Below are 18,343 nucleotides of genomic sequence, written 5' to 3'. Positions count from 1 at the left end.
TGAATCTCAGATTCGACCTATCAGTGATTCACCAATTCACACTTTCATTGTTTTAGAGGGGTTGGAAAGCATAAATACATATATTTATTTTATTAGTCATATTTTTAAACCACCCTTCATTCTTGTGGATATTAGGGTGGTGTATAAGGAGTACAACCATTACAAAGCTATACAGATACAATACATAATAAAGGAATAAGCAGACAAATCTCATGATAAACCAACTGAGAGTCAGTAAATACAAAAACAGATAAGCCATGCTTAAAATGCCTGGGCAAACAGAAACGTTTTAACCTGGTGCCAGAATAATTGCACTGTCAGTGCCAGTCATACTCCTATCAGAAGGGAATTCCACAGTCATGGAGCCACAACAGAGGAAGCTCTCCCCCTTGTCAACAAGTAATCCAAGAATGTACTTGGAGAAGAGCCTAAAGATCTAAAGACACAGCAGGCTGATATACAGCCAGTGTGATGTGGTGGCTAGAGTGTTGGATGTCAAGTCGGGAGATCCAGGTTCTAATCCCCACTCAGCCATGGAAGCTCACTGGGTGATTTTGGGCCAGTCACAGACTCTCAGCCCAATCTACCTCACAGGGTTGTTGTTGTGAGGATAAAATGGAGAGGAGGAGGTGTACGCTACCTTGGGTTCCTTAAGGAGGAAAAAGGGGGGATATAAATAAATAAATAAATAAATAAATAAATGGAGAGGCACTTTGTCAGGTGCTCCTCTAGTTATAGGAGAAATATTTAACTGAGCGTTCAAATTTAAAATCACACAATAGAATTTTGTGTAGTGGAAATGGAGGTCTCATTTCTCTGACCTTTCAGCTGAAGGAAGTTCAGACATATAAAAAACCTTTCTGCTTCAAAGGTTCCAAACTTTTAATAGTTAAAGATTCAACAGATATTGTATTCATCACCACATACACATAAGTCGTGTGTGATGGATTGAACATTTCTCCCTGCCCCCCGTAAAAAAACATTTAGCACATTGCCCAGTGTGTTGTATTTTTAAGTAGTCTTAATGTAGAACATTTCCATTTTGCCTTTAAAATATAGTAACCCCTTTTTATTCCTCCAGGAGGAAGACTATACATATCTTTCTCCTTCTCTTCTATCTCTAGCACATAGAAGAGAGTGGGGACATTGACTGGCAGGCTAAGTTTCTTTCTTGCAAGTTGAAATTAAAATTTGGGTGGAGGTGTCAAAATATTTCCTCAGAAAGAAAAGGGAAAGTGGTGTTTTCAAGTGTCGGGAATGTCTTGCAGTTGCAAGCCAGATGCTGTAGTAATCTCCATGCTGATCGCTGTTACTCCACAATTACTAGTTAGCTTAGCATGTCCAGCACAGTGGCACAACTGTTGAACTCGCTACTGTATATCAAACCCTCTTGGAATGAAGTACCTCATCTTTGGTTCGGCTTCCTGTGTTGGCGCTATAATTATTGGATAAGTGGTTGTCTGGAAGTACCCTTGGCTAAAACAGGACCCAAGAGTTTAGATCACCCACAGTTAGCGATGTACAAAAGTCACTTACCTTTTCGCGGATTCTGTTCATGGTGGGGGGGGGAGGCGTTCCGTCCCTCCCCCCGGAATCCTTGACGGGGGGGGGAGGTGATCCAGTCCTCCCCCCCGGAATCCTCGACGGCCGGCTGTGCTCCACAGCGGCTCCGTGGAGCAGCCGGCCAGGCCCAGGCCAGGGCCGTCCGCAGCTGGATTTCTGGCCGCGGAGGGCTCTGGGTAAAAAACAAAACAAAAACGCGTACGCAAATGGCGGCGGCTACGGCCGCCACCATTTGCGTTCCTTCTTTTTCGCCGTCTTAGTCTACATCAATATTTACGTAGACTAAGACAAAGAAAAGGGGAACGCAAATAGAGTAGTGGGCGCTATTTGCGTTCCCCTTTCTTTTCTTTGTCTTAGTCTACATAAATATTGACGTAGATTAAGACAGCGAAAAATAAGGAACGCAAATGGTGGCGGCTGTAGCCGCTGCCATTTGAGTACACTTTTTCTTTGTTTTTTAAACCCAGACGTGATAGGCTACGTAAGTCTTTATGTAGCCTATCACGTCTATGGGGGGAAAAAAAGAAACAGAACAGACTGCAAATGGCGGTGGCGGCAGCCGGTCGGAAGACCACCCGCTGCCGCCGCCATCGCTGGAGCTGCCGCCGCCCGGAACATCTGCCCAGGTAAGTTTCGTCCCGGGGGGGAATCCGCGGGGGGCAGGGAGGTGGCAGGCAGTTCCGTGATGGATTTCGGGGGGCCGAATGCACTGGCATTCAGCCTCACCGAGATCCGTCGCGGAATTCTCTGACATCCCTACCCACAGTCACAAAATCCCAGTGCACATCTTACTGATTACGGAGAGACTCACAGCTCAACAAAATGTGACTAGGAAGATCCATGATCAGGATCTCTCATTGTCACAGTGAGTTGGGTTGCAAGAGGTTACAGTGTAGAGTGTGTGTGTATGTGTGCATGCATGCATATATGTGTTGTGTGTGTGTGTGTGTGTGTGTGTGTATTTGCAAATCAGTTCTGACCTTTTGTTGGACCCAGAGAGGCAAGGGTGCATGTTGACTGACCTTTGTTTTACCTCTGCTCAAGATTCTGAAGCAGAATATGCCATTGCATCAATTTCACAGGCAAGTGAAATTGCCTGTGAAACCATAACCTAGTCTCCAAAGACTTTCTTCACTCAGTTATTGCCTCTTACTCTGCAGCATGTACTCTATATGACTTACCTGCTCATTGTTTTCTAGGGGAAGTATTATGAATTAGAATCAATTATTTCTTTATTTATTTGACAGCATTTCTGTGTTCCATGTATCTTGTTAATACATCTGTTTGGTTAATTTCAAATTACGTGTTCTAATCTGGGATAATTCCAACCTACCTTCTCTCATCCCACGTTGCTGCCTTGATCCTCACAGCCAAGCTACTATAAAGTCTGTGCTGACCCCTTAGGACAATGGTAGGCAACTTCTGGGAGTGCAAAAAAGGCTGTGAGGCGCATGTGGCCCATGAGCTCTAAGTTGTCCACACTTGCTCTAAAGATTGGAAACTGGCAGAGTGGAACTTGGTATCGCAAGCAAGATCTTTCACCCCATAATGCCTACTACTTTTCTGGTGACTCAGTTCTTGTTGTTGTTCAGTCGTTAAGTCACGTCCAACTCTTCCTGACCCCATGGACCATAGCATGCCAGGCCTTCCTATCCTCCGCTCTCTCCCGGAGTGTGCTCACGTTCATATTCATTGCATCCGTGATGCTATCTAGCCATCTCATCCTCTGCCGTCCCCTTCTCCTTTTGCCTTCAATCTTTCCCAGCATCAGGGTCTTTTCCAGGGAGTTTTCTCTTCGCATTAGGTGGCCAAAATATTTGAGCTTCAGCTTCAGTATCTGTCCTTCCAATGAGCACTCAGGGTTGATGTCCTTTAGGAATGAATGATTTGACCTCCTTGCAGTCCAGGGGACTCGTAAGAGTCTTCTCCAGCACCACAGTTCGAAAGCATCAATTCTTTGGCGTTACTACTGGGAAAACCATAGCTTTGATTAGATGGACCTTTGTCAGCAAGGTGATGTCTCTGCTTCTTACTATGCTGTCTAGGTTTGCCATAGCTTTCCTCCCAAGGAGCAAGCATCTCTTAATTTCACAGTCACCATCTGTGGTGATCTTGGAGCCCAAGAAAATAAAATCTGTCACTGCTTCCATTTCTTCCCCTTCTATATGCCAGGAAGTGATGGGGCCAGATGCCATGATCTTAGTTTTTTTTAATGTTGAGTTTCAAACCAGCTTTTGCACTCTCCACTTTCACCCTCAACAAAAGGGTCTTTAGATCCTCTTCGCTTTCTGCCATTAGGGTGGTATCATCTGCGTATCAGAGGTTGTTGATAATTCTCCCGGCAATCTTAATTCCGACCTGTGATTCATCCAACCCGGCGTTTCTCATGATGTACTCTGCATACAAACATACAAGCAGGGTGACAATATGCAGCCTGGTCATACTCCTTTCCCAATTTTGAACCAATCGGTTGTTCCATGTCTGGTTCTTACTGTTGCTTCTTCACCCTCGTACAGGTTTCTCAGGATACAGGTAAGGTGGCCTGGTACTCCCATATCTTTAAGAATTTGCCACAGTTTGTTGTGATCCACAACACGTAGTCAATGAAGCAGAAAGAGACTTTTTAAAAATTCTCTTGCTTTCTCCATGATCCAGCGAATGTTGGCGATTTGATCTCTAGTTCCTCTGCCTCTTCGAAACCCAGCTTGTACTTCTGGTAGTTCTCGGTTCACATACTGCTGAAGCCTAGCTTGTAGGATTTTGAGCATCACCTTGCTGGCATGTGAAATGAGCGCAATTGTGCGGTAGTTTGAACACTCTTTGGCATTGCCCTTCCTTGGAACTGGAATGTAAACTGACCTTTTCCAGTCTTGTGGCCACTGTTGAGTGTTCCAGATTTGTTGGCATACTGAGTGCAGCACTTTAACAGCATCATCTTTTAGGATCTTAAATAGCTCAGCTGGAAGACTGTCATCTCCGCTAGCTTTGTTGTTAGTAATGCTTCCTAAGGCCCGCTTGACTTCACTCTCTAGGATGTCTGGCTCAAGTTCAGTGACCGCACTATCATGGCTATCAGGGACATTCAGATCTTTCCTGTATAGTTCTTCTGTGTATTCTTTCCACCTCTTCTTAAACTCATCTGCTTCTGTTAGGTCCCTGCCTTCTTTGTCCTTTATCATACCCATCTTTGCACAAAAAGTTCCCTTGAGATCTCCGATTTTCTTGAAAAGATCTCTAGTCTTTCCCATTCTATTGTTTTCCTCGATTTCTTTGCATTGTTCATTTAAGAAGGCCTTCTTGTCTCTCTTTGCTATTCTCTGGAACTCTGCATTCAGTTGGATATATCTTCCCCTTTCTCCCTTGCTTTTCGCTTCCCTTCTTTCCTCAGCTACTTGTAAAGCCTCATCAGAAAGCCACTTTGCTTTCTTGCATTTCTTTTTCTTTGGGATGGATTGAGTTGCTGCCTCCTGAACAATGTTATGGACCTCCGTCCATAGTTCCTCAGGCATTCAGATCTAATCCCTGAAATGTATTCCTCACCTCCACTGTATATTCATAAGGGATATGATTGAGGTCATACCTGAATGGTTTAGTGGTTTTCCCTACGTTCTTCAATTTAAGCCGAAATTTTGCAACAAGAAGCCCACAGTCAGCTCCAGGTCTTGTTTTTACTGACTGTATAGAGCTTCTCCATCTTTGGCTGCAAAGTACATAATCGATCTGATTTCGATATTGACCATCTGGTGATGTTCATGTGTACAGTCGCCTCTTGTGCTGTTGGCAAAGAGTGTTTGCTATGATCAGCGTGTTCTCTTGGCAAAACTCTATTAGCCTTTGTCCTGCTTCATTTTGTACACCAAGGCCATGCCTGCCTGTTATCCCGATGATTTCTTGACTTCCTACTTTGGCATTCCAATCCCCTATGATGAAGAGGACATCTTTTTTTGGTGTTAGTTCTAGAAGGTGTTGTAGGTCTTCATAGAACTGATCAACCTAAGCTTCTTCGGCCTCAGTGGTTGGGGCATAGACTTGGAATTCCTGTGATGTTGTATGGTTTGCCTTGGATTCGTACTGAGATCATTCTATCGTTTTTAAGATTGTACCCCAGTACTGCTTTTCCCACCAGTGCTACTCCATTTCTTCTAAGGGATTCTTGCCCACAGTAGTAGATATAATGCTCACCTGAATTAAATTTGGCCATGCTTGTCCATTTTAGTCTGCTGATTCCCAAGATATCGATGTTCAGTCTTGCCATCTCATGTTTGACCACCTCCAGCTTACCTTGATTCATTGATCTTACATTCCAGGTTCCTAAACAATATTGTTCTTTACAGCATTGGATTTTCTTTTCATCACCAGACACATCCACAGCTGAGTGTCCTTTCGGCTTTGGCCCAGCCACTTCCCTCTTTCTGGCGCTACTTGGAAATACCCTCTGTTCTTCCCCAGTAGTATATTGGACACCTTCCGACCTGAGGGTTTCATCTTCCAGCGTCATATCTTTTAGCCTTGTGATACGTTCCATGGGGTTTTCTTGGCAAGAATACTGGAGTGGGTTGCCATTTCCTTCTCCAGGGGACCACATTTTGTCAGAACTCTCTGCCATGACCTGTCCGTCTTGTGTGGCCCTGCACGGCATAGCTTATGGCTTCACTGAGTTACGCAAGCCCCTTCGCCACAACAAGGCAGTGATCCATGAATGGGGGTGACTCAGTAGGTAGTAGCATTTTAGGGTGGGTTTGGTCCAAGTGGTAAAGCTGGGGCAGCAAGACAGCCACTTAATTTGACTTACCTAGTGACCACTGGGGCACCAAGATAAGGAGAGGGAGGAGTAAGGACTTTCTGAAAGACACTAGGATCATCACACCCACTTTTTTGTTTTTTAATTCAAAACAATCATGTGTGGCTGCGAAGATGATTGGGAAAGTGGCAGTGGGAGTGTTTTGGGATGGGGCATTTTAGATCTTGGAAGCAGCATGGGAGAAAAGGGTTAAACTCCATCCCCCAGTGCCACTTCAGTTACTAGCCCCACACTGCTGCTTTGAAGTAATACTCCCCCACAAAAAATCTGTTGGGAGATCCTCCTGAATCAATTTGTCCCTCAACAGAACTACACAAGTTAATGACATGAGGACACACACATGTAATGAATATAGACAAGTATCAAGCCAATTGCTCCATTCAGCTAATTTAAGTGTCAGATCATGAAAATTTGCCAGAATACTTAAAATTGTTTGTACTCGGCATAAAATGCTTAAAAGTGTTCTGGTGTTTCAGAAAAGGAAGCATGGGGATGGGTACAGAATATTGTTTTTCTCTGTCAAAAATTAAAATACATGGTGAAATTTTATTGCCTATTCTAAAACTGTCCAGATCCTTCCTATATTGATAAAAAAAATCCTGTTTATATAGTAAGGTGTGAAGAGGGTACAGCAAAAATAAAACTCTTACTGAGGAACATGAACTATATTGCATATTCAATACTTGGGAACCCACTATCTGCAAAACTGAGAGGAGAGGCAAAGGCAACTTCAGAAGTCAATAAATCATTCCTTAAATGACAAACATAAAATCAGATGTCCTGTCTTTATATAGATTAACTATACATCTTTACAACTTCTCTTTTAATGTTGACATAAACCTTTTAGTCACATTTCAAGTTACTAGCTTTATCCTTTAAAACAGTTGCCTGTTAACAAGCTGAAACTTTGACAAAAATGCTCTCACACACCACCAGACATAATTAATCTTACCATCCTCATTGAAATGGCAGGAAACCAATCAAAACAAGTGCTCATATTTGTCATTCATGAGTTCCAGATATTTTTTTTAATCCTTCATGTGTACATTAGGGTTTAAAAACGATCTACCTTACACTTTGTACAATGGAAAAGGTGGACCCAAATGAATGGTCTGGAAGCATCTGAGGCTGCAGCATTGCTGAAGTTAAACAGAAATGGAGGTGGTCATTCCCCTGGATGGGAGACCACTTACATACTCATTATATAAGTATAATAAATATATATATTTAAAAAAGGGGCCGGAGCATAAGTCTTTAATTTAAGTGATTTACATAGTATATTTTATACTACAGTGATCTTATTCAGAATTTGTTACTGTCTACAAAAGTAATTATATGGAGTAGAAGAGTAGTTCTGAAAGTTACTTATGGTAGTGATTTTTCCTACTGTTTATTCCCCCCACTCCATCTCTGATCCTGCAGATCAGGAGTTGGGAACATGGTGCCTGCAGGCATCAATGCGCCATGAACAACTTTCTAGGCACTCATGAGGTGCTCTATCCATACCACTATTAGAAATAGTAACACATTTTCTTATTGTCAGCTGGGACTACTGTGAAATAGGTTTCTAGGGTGCTCAAAACTGTAGGTTCAAAGGGGTGCTTTAGTGTGCTGGGGCTCAGACCCCACCTCTGCAATGTATTTAGTCTTTTGGGCAGGTTACATGTCCTTTGCTATGCCTCCCATAGCAGCCATTTTGTGGCTGGACAGTTTATCAAATTGCCGAATGTGCCCATGGCCCAAAGATGTTGCCTACCCCCGTTCCAGATGGACTTTATTTTGCATGCAAATACTTCATTTTTCAAAAGAACACCTGTCAAGGGCTCCTTGGAGGCCTCTCTCAGTCTAATCCAGTAGCCAAGTCCAGACACAGACAAAGGGATTCCTTTCAAAGCTTTATTTTTCTTTTACAACTTGACAACTCTACCATTTGCAACTAGATCTGAGCAGCACAGTACCTATGCCCTAAGTTGGAACAGTTGGTCCCCGTTTGAAAGGGAATTACTGGCAGACCCCTGAACTTAAGGACTAGGGAGAGTCCCTCCCCTTTTCCCTTGAATCCTCTGGGCGCAGCCGTTGTTTGCACGCCAACCGGGCACTACGCCTCCTTTCTGCGCCCTCCATTTGGCGCCGCTCTCTGCGTCGGCATTGCGCGTCCACCAAGTCTGCTATCCGCGCTCTGTCACTCCCTGGACTGCTATCTAAGCTAGGAATGCTGGTGGGAGGAATCTCCGTCAGCTGTTGGCCCTGGAAAGAGGAGCGTGCTCCTCTCCCAGGAGCGACTGCTCTTCCTCAGAATCAGAACTACTCTGGGATTCTATGGGCTCAGTGTCCACCCTGACATCACCTTTGCATATCCTGACCACAAAAACAATTCTGGGATTCTTAAAGACTTTAAGGGTCACAACACCCTTTAAAGATTGGGTAGATAAACACTGCCATCCATATTCTATTATAAGCTCTCTGCAAAGAAGGAGCTAGCTTTAACTTTCTTTCCTGTTATATGAGGGCATATCATGCAAATTGCCAACTTATTTTAACTTTGAAGGGAAAATAGAGCATTTTAAAGAAGCAAGGCTTTCTCGAGCAGCTACTGAAAGAATGTTTTTGAGATATTGTGAAAGTGGTCACCATCCTAAAATGCAAGATGCAATCAAGGATATGCTAGTGATAAATCTTAGATTATGCTGAAACTGCATCTCATTCTTCCAGATTCGTTTGCTGTACATCTTACAAGTGAATCAGGAACTAAAATGAGAATGACTATGGCTGAAATCCAAGAAATTGCTTACATTTTGCAAAATGAAAATTTATCTTCAGGGCTGGTTCAAACATGAATGCATGTTACTTGATTACTGAACATTGGTTAGCTCTAAACTGAGTATGTGAATTGCTTCCACTGAAATGTAATGTGTTTGAGGTGTTCTGTATTGCTTAATTAGTGTGATGGGTCTTTCACACAACTAGCCATCAATGAATGCAGCCATCATAGTGGCCTACAAATTAATGAGACGGTATACCATATAAAACTAAGAGAACAAATAATGTTCAAACTCGATATACAATTACACAAAACCGAAAACAACCACCTTCATTCCCTCCAAGGTCTAGCAATAAAAATATTCAGGCTGCAATCCTATACTCACTTACCTCAGAGTAAGCCCAACTAAACTCAGTGGGGCTTACTTCTGAGTAGACATGTGTAGGATTGTACTATAAAGGAGTGAATGAGAAAAATACATTAGAGATTAAAGCCAGAATAGGCAAGGAAAACTTTAATCACATACAAATAAACCTGCGAAACTGTTAATATCTGGTATCAAACCAATGGGTGCATAGCAACATGCATCTTTCCAAAAACATATTAGTCAGCCTCTCATGAATCGATGAGTATAATATTCATTTTATAATTGTCCACTATTTTAGTAATGCCATTTTATAGCCATCTGTTTCCACTAGTTGGTTAGAGGTTTAGTTGAACAACTTGGTAATATTTAATGGTGTATTTGTTAAATGCCCAATTTCTAGAGCTGACAGGATATAGTCAAGTGATAAATTCCAAAAAGGACTCCTATCTCAGTATTAGTTTGGGCTTCACCTACTCTTGCCATTCGCCCCTCACCATGAAGCAAAAGTAATGAATGAACTAGGCCATAGCATGACTAATTGTACCTTGTAAAAGAAAAACAGCCAGAGAGCTATCATGCTCAAATAAATCAAGTACAGCCAATGCTTTTGATGTCTGCACCCCACAGTAAGGGTCTACACTAAGCACACTGGATTGAACATTCTCCCCAGAATGTAATACTCAACCAACACATAGAATTTCATAGTAAAATCACAAAATGTACAACATTTGCTATATGTTTTTGCCAGCAGATCTTCATCAATTTTGTTTATCTTCTTTCATAGGGAAGATTTAAAGCAGAGTGAGTAGTTAATGTCCAGAACAAAGCATACACAGAATACTTTTAGAACATTGTTAATCTAAAATATATATTTAAAGACAACAACCTTTTCCACTATGATGAGGTCTCCAACTTGAATGTCTGAGCTTTTAACTTGCACTTTACCTTCAAAGAAAAAAGAAATTACATTAACATAAGCAGTTAACAAGTAATCACAGAAGTTCCTGGGTTGCTTAGCACACCAGAAACAGGCGAGCAGTCAGAAGCCAGCACAGTCTCTCGTTCCCAAACAATCCACAATGAAATAAACCATGGGTTATTTCATCATGCAAACTCGGCCAAGGTGTAAATACACATACTTACTTTCTATTCACATTCTACAATTGTGTGTCTGTCCCTTCCAATGTAGACATTTTTAATACTGAGGACTCATTCAAAACTTGTAAACACGTTTTCACATATTAGAGGACATGAATTATAACTTTAACTTCTTAGTTAATGACATTTACTTATTCTCTTAATAATAATACAAAACAAATGCAATTTACTGGGTTGGTTCAGAAGTAACACTAAACCATGATTTGGCACTGCCTGATTGATGCCTGGGCTCTCAACTCCCTCCTTCCCTTGTGTACTTGTAACATAATCAGTCTCACGTGGTGCTGCTTAAAACTGGAAAGATTGTAGAACCATTTTTAAACTAGTTTCTGAGAAAAAGCTGAAAGATGTTGAAAAGCATTTAACCTGGTTAAGTACTTCAAATTTTTCCTACTGTTTGGAATAAATTAACCTCACAGCATAATGTGTATGTGTTGGGGGGGGGGGGGAAACAACACAGTGAGTTGAAAGATCAAGGTGGCACTTGGTTCTCATGTAGCTCAATCCTATCCATGTCCTATTGATTTCAATGAGCTTACTCATAAGTGTATATAGGATTGTACCCCTAGGAAGAACAATTCTTACCTTAACCTAGGGAAAGTTGAACTTGCATTTTGAAATAAATGTTCTTGTGTAAGAAGTATTTTTCCTGCGCTAAGTGCAATTTCTATTAATGCTAAGAAAACATATGCTTATTCTGTGATAATTAAACTACCTATGATACTTCAGATTCCAGAAAACACTATTTTGAGCGACCTTAGAAAGAGATGTGGGTTAGACATTTAAAAAATATACAGTATTTTGAGAGGTTATTTCAACACTATTTTTAAAAACTAGGATAAACAATCTTCAACATCTTTCAGCATTTTCTCAGAAATCAGTTTTAAAATTGTTCTACTATCTTTCCAGTTTTAAGTACTACCAGGTGGGATTTATTATGTTACAAGTGAAGCCTGTCTAATATTGATGCACCTTGCCACAGCACATTACCAAGCACTTAAAAGATCTAAAATCTTTCCTTCCTATCATCATCATCATCATCATCCTGAAGCTTTGCCTGTCTTGCTGCCTGTGTATGTGCCTCAGGTAACATTTCCAACCATGCTACTTTGGTAGTCTTGAAATTCAGCTTCCTACCTGACAACCTAAATTTGACTTCTGAAGTGCCACTAGTACTCCAACCATACTTCAGCTACTATTTACTCCCTAGCATCTTCTAAACATTTTGCATGTCCACACCCTTTGCTCGAAGAAAACAAACTATCCTGTAGTTAATACTTGTATCCCAAGTCCAACCATCTCTACTTCTTCTGCCCAAATACTTTACTAAGAGGATCCGGAACCCTATCCTGGAATGTATAGCTCAATGGAGGATGATAACAATTAATCACCCTTGATGTAGTTCTGATTGTTTTTCAGGTGATGCCTTCTTGCCCTGAGATGCTCATTCTCTGCAACAGCACAGCAGCTGTCATTATTTTACAATAAAGCTGTGGTAAACCATCTAAGTATCAGCAACCTGGTCTTCTTATCTATACAGTGCACAGAGGTATTTTGTATGTTCAAACAGGGGCAGTTGTTTCCGATATAAATATACAGATTTGGCTAAGTTTTACCCTATGTCCACTTGCTTGCAGAGAGGTTGGGAGAACATGCCTCAGCAATAAAAACTTTAATTTAAAACCTTGAGGTATGTATAAACAACTTTTCCTTTGTCTATCAGAAGCAACAGTTACTGGATAACATTTCAGAAAACACACAAAGTATATAATATTACAATTTCGAAAAGACAATTTGAGAAAAACATTAAATGCCATTCACTGCATAAATTATTTTTGCAAACTATTTTTCCTTCTAAACACATTTCACTAGCTAAAAACACTCTTCACCATCTGTGTAATTGCCAATAAAAAAGTCCAAAGCTGTCAGAAGTGGCTGCATATCGAAGCTTTATAGTCCACCAAGGCGCAAGGCTTTGCCTAAAGCTGTATATGGAACTAGAACACAATTAAGTGTCTATCATAATTCATTACACTTGAATGGCTAAGGACTGCCATGATTTTAAAATAAATAAATAAAATCCATGTATATGAATACTTTACAACAGATCTCTACAAATAAGATAAGCAAAATTGTGCAAATGCTGTATTAGAATAATTTTTCCTCCTTTTTGCCCTTTCCTTTCAAGATACTGTCTGTTTCATGTAGTAGACAGAGTATAAATTCTCAAAATGAATAAAAATGAATAAAACTACCTAATACATGCTTAGCATGTAAAATTCATATTGCTTAAGTTTGATTTTGGGACTCGCATTGTGCCTTTCCAAGTCACAACAAAGTGCCCAAGGTAGCTAATGTAACAAATTAAAACATAAATATAACAATTTTATATAACAAGTTGTGCCATCTTAATGCAAATCTCTGATATTTGGGGTCAAGGAAATGAAGCAATAGAGGATATGTCTGAACAACAGCCTTGTGATACGTTCCATGGGGTTTTCTTGGCAAGAATACTGGAGTGGGTTGCCATTTCCTTCTCCAGTGGACCACATTTTGTCAGAACTCTCTGCCATGACCTGTCCGTCTTGGGTGGCCCTGCACGGCATAGCTTATGGCTTCACTGAGTTACGCAAGCCCCTTCGCCACAACAAGGCAGTGATCCATGAAAAGAAAATCCGATGCTGTAAAGAACAATATTGTTTAGGAACCTGGAATGTCAGATCAATGAATCAAGGTAAGCTGGAGGTGGTCAAACATGAGATGGCAAGATTGAACATCGACATCTTGGGAATCAGCGAACTCAAATGGACAGGCATGGGCGAATTTAATTCAGGTGACCATCATATCTACTATTGTGGGCAAGAATCCCTTAGAAGAAATGGAGTAGCACTCATAGTCAACAAAAGGGTAGGAAAAGCAGTACTGGGGTACAATCTTAAAAATGATAGAATGATCTCAGTACGAATCCAAGGCAAACCATTCAACAACACAGTAATTGAAGTCTATGCCCCAACCACTGAGGCTGAAGAAGCTGAGGTTGATCGGTTCTATGAAGACCTACAACACCTTCTAGAATTAACACCAAAAAAAGATGTCCTCTTCATCATAGGGGATTGGAATGCTAAAGTAGGAAGTCAAGAAATCACCGGGATAACAGGCAGGCATGGCCTTGGTGTACAAAATGAAGCAGGACAAAGGCTAATAGAGTTTTGCCAAGAGAACATGCTGATCATAGCAAACACTCTTTTCCAACAGCACAAGAGGCGACTCTACACATGGACGTCACCAGATGGTCAATATCGAAATCAGATTGATTATGTCCTTTGCAGCCAAAGATGGAGAAGCTCCATACAGTCAGTCAAAACAAGACCTGGAGCTGACTGTGGCTCAGATCATGAGTTGCTTCTTGCAAAATTTCGGCTTAAATTGAAGAACGTAGGGAAAACCACTAAACCGTTCAGGTATGACCTAAATCATATCCCTGATGAATATACAGTGGAGGTGAGGAATAGATTTCAGGGATTAGACCTGATAGACAGAGTGCCTGAGGAACTATGGATGGAGGTCCGTAACACTGTTCAGGAGGCAGCAACTCAATCCATCCCAAAGAAAAAGAAATGCAAGAAAGCAAAGTGGCTGTCTGATGAGGCTTTACAAGTAGCTGAGGAAAGAAGGGAAGCGAAAAGCAAGGGAGAAAGGGGAAAACATACCCAACTGAATGCAGAGTTCCAGAGAATAGCAAGGAGAGACAAGAAGGCCTTCTTAAATGTACAATGCAAAGAAATCGAGGAAAACAACAGAATGGGAAAGACTAGAGATCTCTTCAAGAAAATTGGAGATCTCAAGGGAACGTTTTGTGCAAAGACGGGCATGATAAAGGACAAAGAAGGCAGAGACCTAACAGAAGCAGATGAGATTAAGAAGAGGTGGCAAGAATACACAGAAGAACTATACAGGAAAGATCTGAATGTCCCTGATAGCCATGATAGTGCGGTCAGTGAACTTGAGCCGGACATCCTCGAGAGTGAAGTCAAGTGGGCCTTAGGAAGCATTAGTAACAACAAAGCAAGCGGAGATGACAGTATTCCAGCCGAGCTATTTAAAATCCTAAAAGATGATGCTGTTAAAGTGCTGCATTCAATATGCCAACAAATCTGGAACACTCAACAGTGGCCACAAGACTGGAAAAGGTCAGTTTACATTCCAATTCCAAAGAAGGGCAATGCCAAAGAGTGTTCAAACTACCGCACCATTGCGCTCATTTCACATGCCAGCAAGGTGATGCTCAAAATCCTACAAGCTAGGCTTCAACAGTATGCGAACCGAGAACTACCGGAAGTACAAGCTGGGTTTCGAAGAGGCAGAGGAACTAGAGATCAAATCGCCAACATTCGCTGCATCATGGAGAAAGCAAGAGAATTCCAGAAAAACGTCTATTTCTGCTTCATTGACTACGCTAAAGCCTTTGATTGTGTGGATCACAACAAATTGTGGCAAATTCTTAAAGTGATGGGAGTACCAGACCACCTTACCTGTCTCCTGAGAAACCTGTACGAGGGTCAAGAAGCAACAGTAAGAACCAGACATGGAACAACCGATTGGTTCAAAATTGGCAAAGGAGTACGACAAGGCTGCATATTGTCACCCTGCTTATTTAACTTATATGCAGAGTACATCATGAGAAATGCTGGGTTGGATGAATCAGAGGTCAGAATTAAGATTGCTGGGAGAATTATCAACAACCTCCGATATGCAGACGATACCACCCTAATGGCAGAAAGCGAAGAGGATCTAAAGAGCCTTTTGTTGAGGGTGAAAGAGGAGAGTGCAAAAGCTGGTTTGAAACTCAACATTAAAAAAACTAAGATCATGGCATCTGGCCCCATCACTTCCTGGCATATAGAAGGGGAAGAAATGGAAGCAGTGACAGATTTTACTTTCTTGGGCTCCAAGATCACCGCAGACGGTGACTGTAGCCATGAAATTAAAAGACACTTGCTCCTTGGGAGGAAAGCTATGGCCAACCTAGACAGCATAGTAAGAAGCAGAGACATCACCTTGCCGACAAAGGTCCGTCTAATCAAAGCTATGGTTTTCCCAGTAGTAATGTATGGCTGTGAGAGCTGGACTATAAGGAAGGCTGAGCGCCGAAGAATTGATGCTTTCGAACTGTGGTGCTGGAGAAGACTCTTACGAGTCCCCTGGACTGCAAGGAGGTCAAATCAGTCCAACCTAAAGGAAATCAACCCTGAGTGCTCATTGGAAGGACAGATAATGAAGCTGAAGCTCCAATATTTTGGCCACCTAATGCGAAGAGAAAACTCCCTGGAAAAGACCCTGATGCTGGGAAAGATTGAAGGCAAAAGGAGAAGGGGACGGCAGAGGATGAGATGGCTAGATAGCATCACGGATGCAATGAATATGAACTTGAGCACGCTCCGGGAGAGAGCGGAGGACAGGAAGGCCTGGCGTGCTATGGTCCATGGGGTCACGAAGAGTCGGACACGACTGAACGACTGAACAACAACAACAACTGAACAACAGAAATGTCAGAACAGGAGCACAGAGAAAGCAGACTTTGTGGCTGTTCAGAAACCAACCAGGTATTAAAAGAAAAACAAAGAACAAGTTGCTCTCAGACAAAAAATGTCAGGAATTGTGACAACTGTTAAATTTTACATTCACAAAAAGTATAACCACAGGGGCGTATCAATATGTTATTGTAGCAAAGGTGTTCAAGATTCCAAAATTGAAATAAGCTAATACTACTAACAATTTATGGGGAAACTTTGATATTTCAAATTAAAGAGAAACTGAAGAAGCACCTTCCCGCATACAAGCTTCCCATGCACTGATATCAGGCTGAGGAACTGCTTCAAAACAGGGTTCCGTATTTGTCTGAGGTCTGACTGGCAGAAACAAATCCCATTCCTTTTTCCTTGTGTGTCATCTTTTTTAGATTGTAGGCCAGCAGGCAGAGATTGTCTTGTCTTATTTAGTGATTGAATGTAAGCTGTTCAAGAGCTTGTTTTTTGGCTGAGGAGCATGATAAAAACACTTTAAATAAAAATAATACAATGCATTGTTTTTATTGTTTTATCTTTTTTTTCTGTATTTTATTGTGAGTACTTAATGCTGTAAGCTGACCTATGCTTGCCCCACCTTCCTCCTCCACTGAAAGAACATAAGCTAGGAATTGGAAAAGGCTATTACAAGGTGGAACTATTGAATTATACAGCAATGCACTTGCTTAGTTCAGAAGAACTACTTGGTAAGGTTTAATTGGAAGTGCTGTTGTAGGGGAGGTGTTTGGTGTGGGAGAAAACCCAGCAAGTGTCTGGGGAAGGAATGAAGAAAAGCTTACACTTCAATGATGGTATAAGTAGAGGACTATTGAACATGAAGACATGACATTACCTTTAAGAACTAAGGCATGATCTTTCTTTGTAATGCTTCACTAAATTTTTAGATTTTCTCTATGAAAATTGCCATTTCAGGACAATGTTTTCAAGCACTCCTGCCTTTTCACCCCTCTGTACTTGTTTGCAGCCACTGTTCTCCATCCACATTTTGCCCCAACTAGACTGGAGTGAGAGAGTGTTGGCCCGCTTGCTTTGTCAAGGGGGGCACATTTCCTGTTCTCACTGACAGTGCTGCACCCTTTCACAAAGGGAAGGGGAAGGCTGCATACAAAGTATGCACTCTTTCACTGGAGTTATGGGCCTTCCTCAATAGGGAGGGGCCATATGATGGAAATATTCCATCATATTCAAACGCATCATTAGCTCTCTTCAACAGAGCTGCATGGGACACACTTTTAAAAAGCTCCTCTCTTTCACACTTATATGAAAGAAAGAGCTAGAGTGTGAATGACTGAGCAATTTATACTGTATTTAATGTAAGTCTTTTGCTTTTCCAGACATTTTATTTTATAAATGTCTAGGGCAAACTTGCAAGAGTTGTGCTTCATCATGTCAAATGCAACCCATCAGCCACACACTGTGATCAGCCAGGTGCTTTTACAACTCCTCACCTCCCACCCCTCCCCAGTAAGTCTTAACCATACAGGAAAATAAAACAGGAGGTTTAACTGTGCCTCATTTTGCTGGGCTATGTTTGGTTTAGCAGGTCAGAAGTAGTCAGATCTAGTGTAGCTTTCCCTATATATGTATACATTTACAGAAGAAGCTAGTATAAGGTTTCTTGTGTGAGAACTGAACATGTGGAAATCTATGCTTTGAAGCAGGTGCATAGATAACAATAAAATACATAGGTTTGCTATTCATGAGGGCAGGGCTGTCCCGGCCCAAAACTGGAGATAGGGTGGGGAGGAATGTTTTGCAAATTTTCATCCACTGAAAAAATTCTTCCCCTTTCAATAATATTTGGGGGCGGGGGAGGGGAGAGAACTTCGAAGTTGGTGAAAAAGATCAGGGGGATGCTCTGTCTTACTGCGCTGCAGCCCAATTGCTCCAGTGTTCTCTTTCCACTGCAGGCTATTTTAGAGTGCAACAAATCAGCTTTGTCTGGTCTCAGAAGTGCCATCATGTAGCCAAATCTGTTTGTATGTCCCACTCAGAGGCCTTCGTAGGAAACATCCAATGGGGCTGTTACGCAACTGTCCTCTCCTGCTGAATCTGTTGCACAAGCAGGACTCACTGCTTGTGCAATGGAGATTTAACACTTCCTTCAG

General features: G+C 41.6%; 1 protein-coding gene across 4 annotated transcripts in view; it reads right to left on the bottom strand.

The window, feature by feature from the left end:
- The window catches only part of ATP9B (ATPase phospholipid transporting 9B), a 200,942-nt gene that overhangs the window by 142,262 nt on the left and 40,337 nt on the right, over nt 1-18,343 (bottom strand). For all 4 annotated transcript variants that reach the window (XM_084850042.1, XM_084850044.1, XM_084850040.1 and 1 more), the window contains one exon: nt 10,379-10,437. In XM_084850042.1, the coding sequence (XP_084706168.1) occupies nt 10,379-10,437 (59 nt within the window). The remainder of the gene's footprint in view (nt 1-10,378; nt 10,438-18,343) is intronic.

Source organism: Heloderma suspectum, chromosome 4 (assembly GCF_057233095.1).
Source record: "Heloderma suspectum isolate Gila_16-S chromosome 4, 16-S_ref, whole genome shotgun sequence".
Lineage (NCBI taxonomy): Eukaryota > Metazoa > Chordata > Lepidosauria > Squamata > Helodermatidae > Heloderma > Heloderma suspectum.
This window is presented reverse-complemented; position numbering and strand designations above follow the sequence as displayed.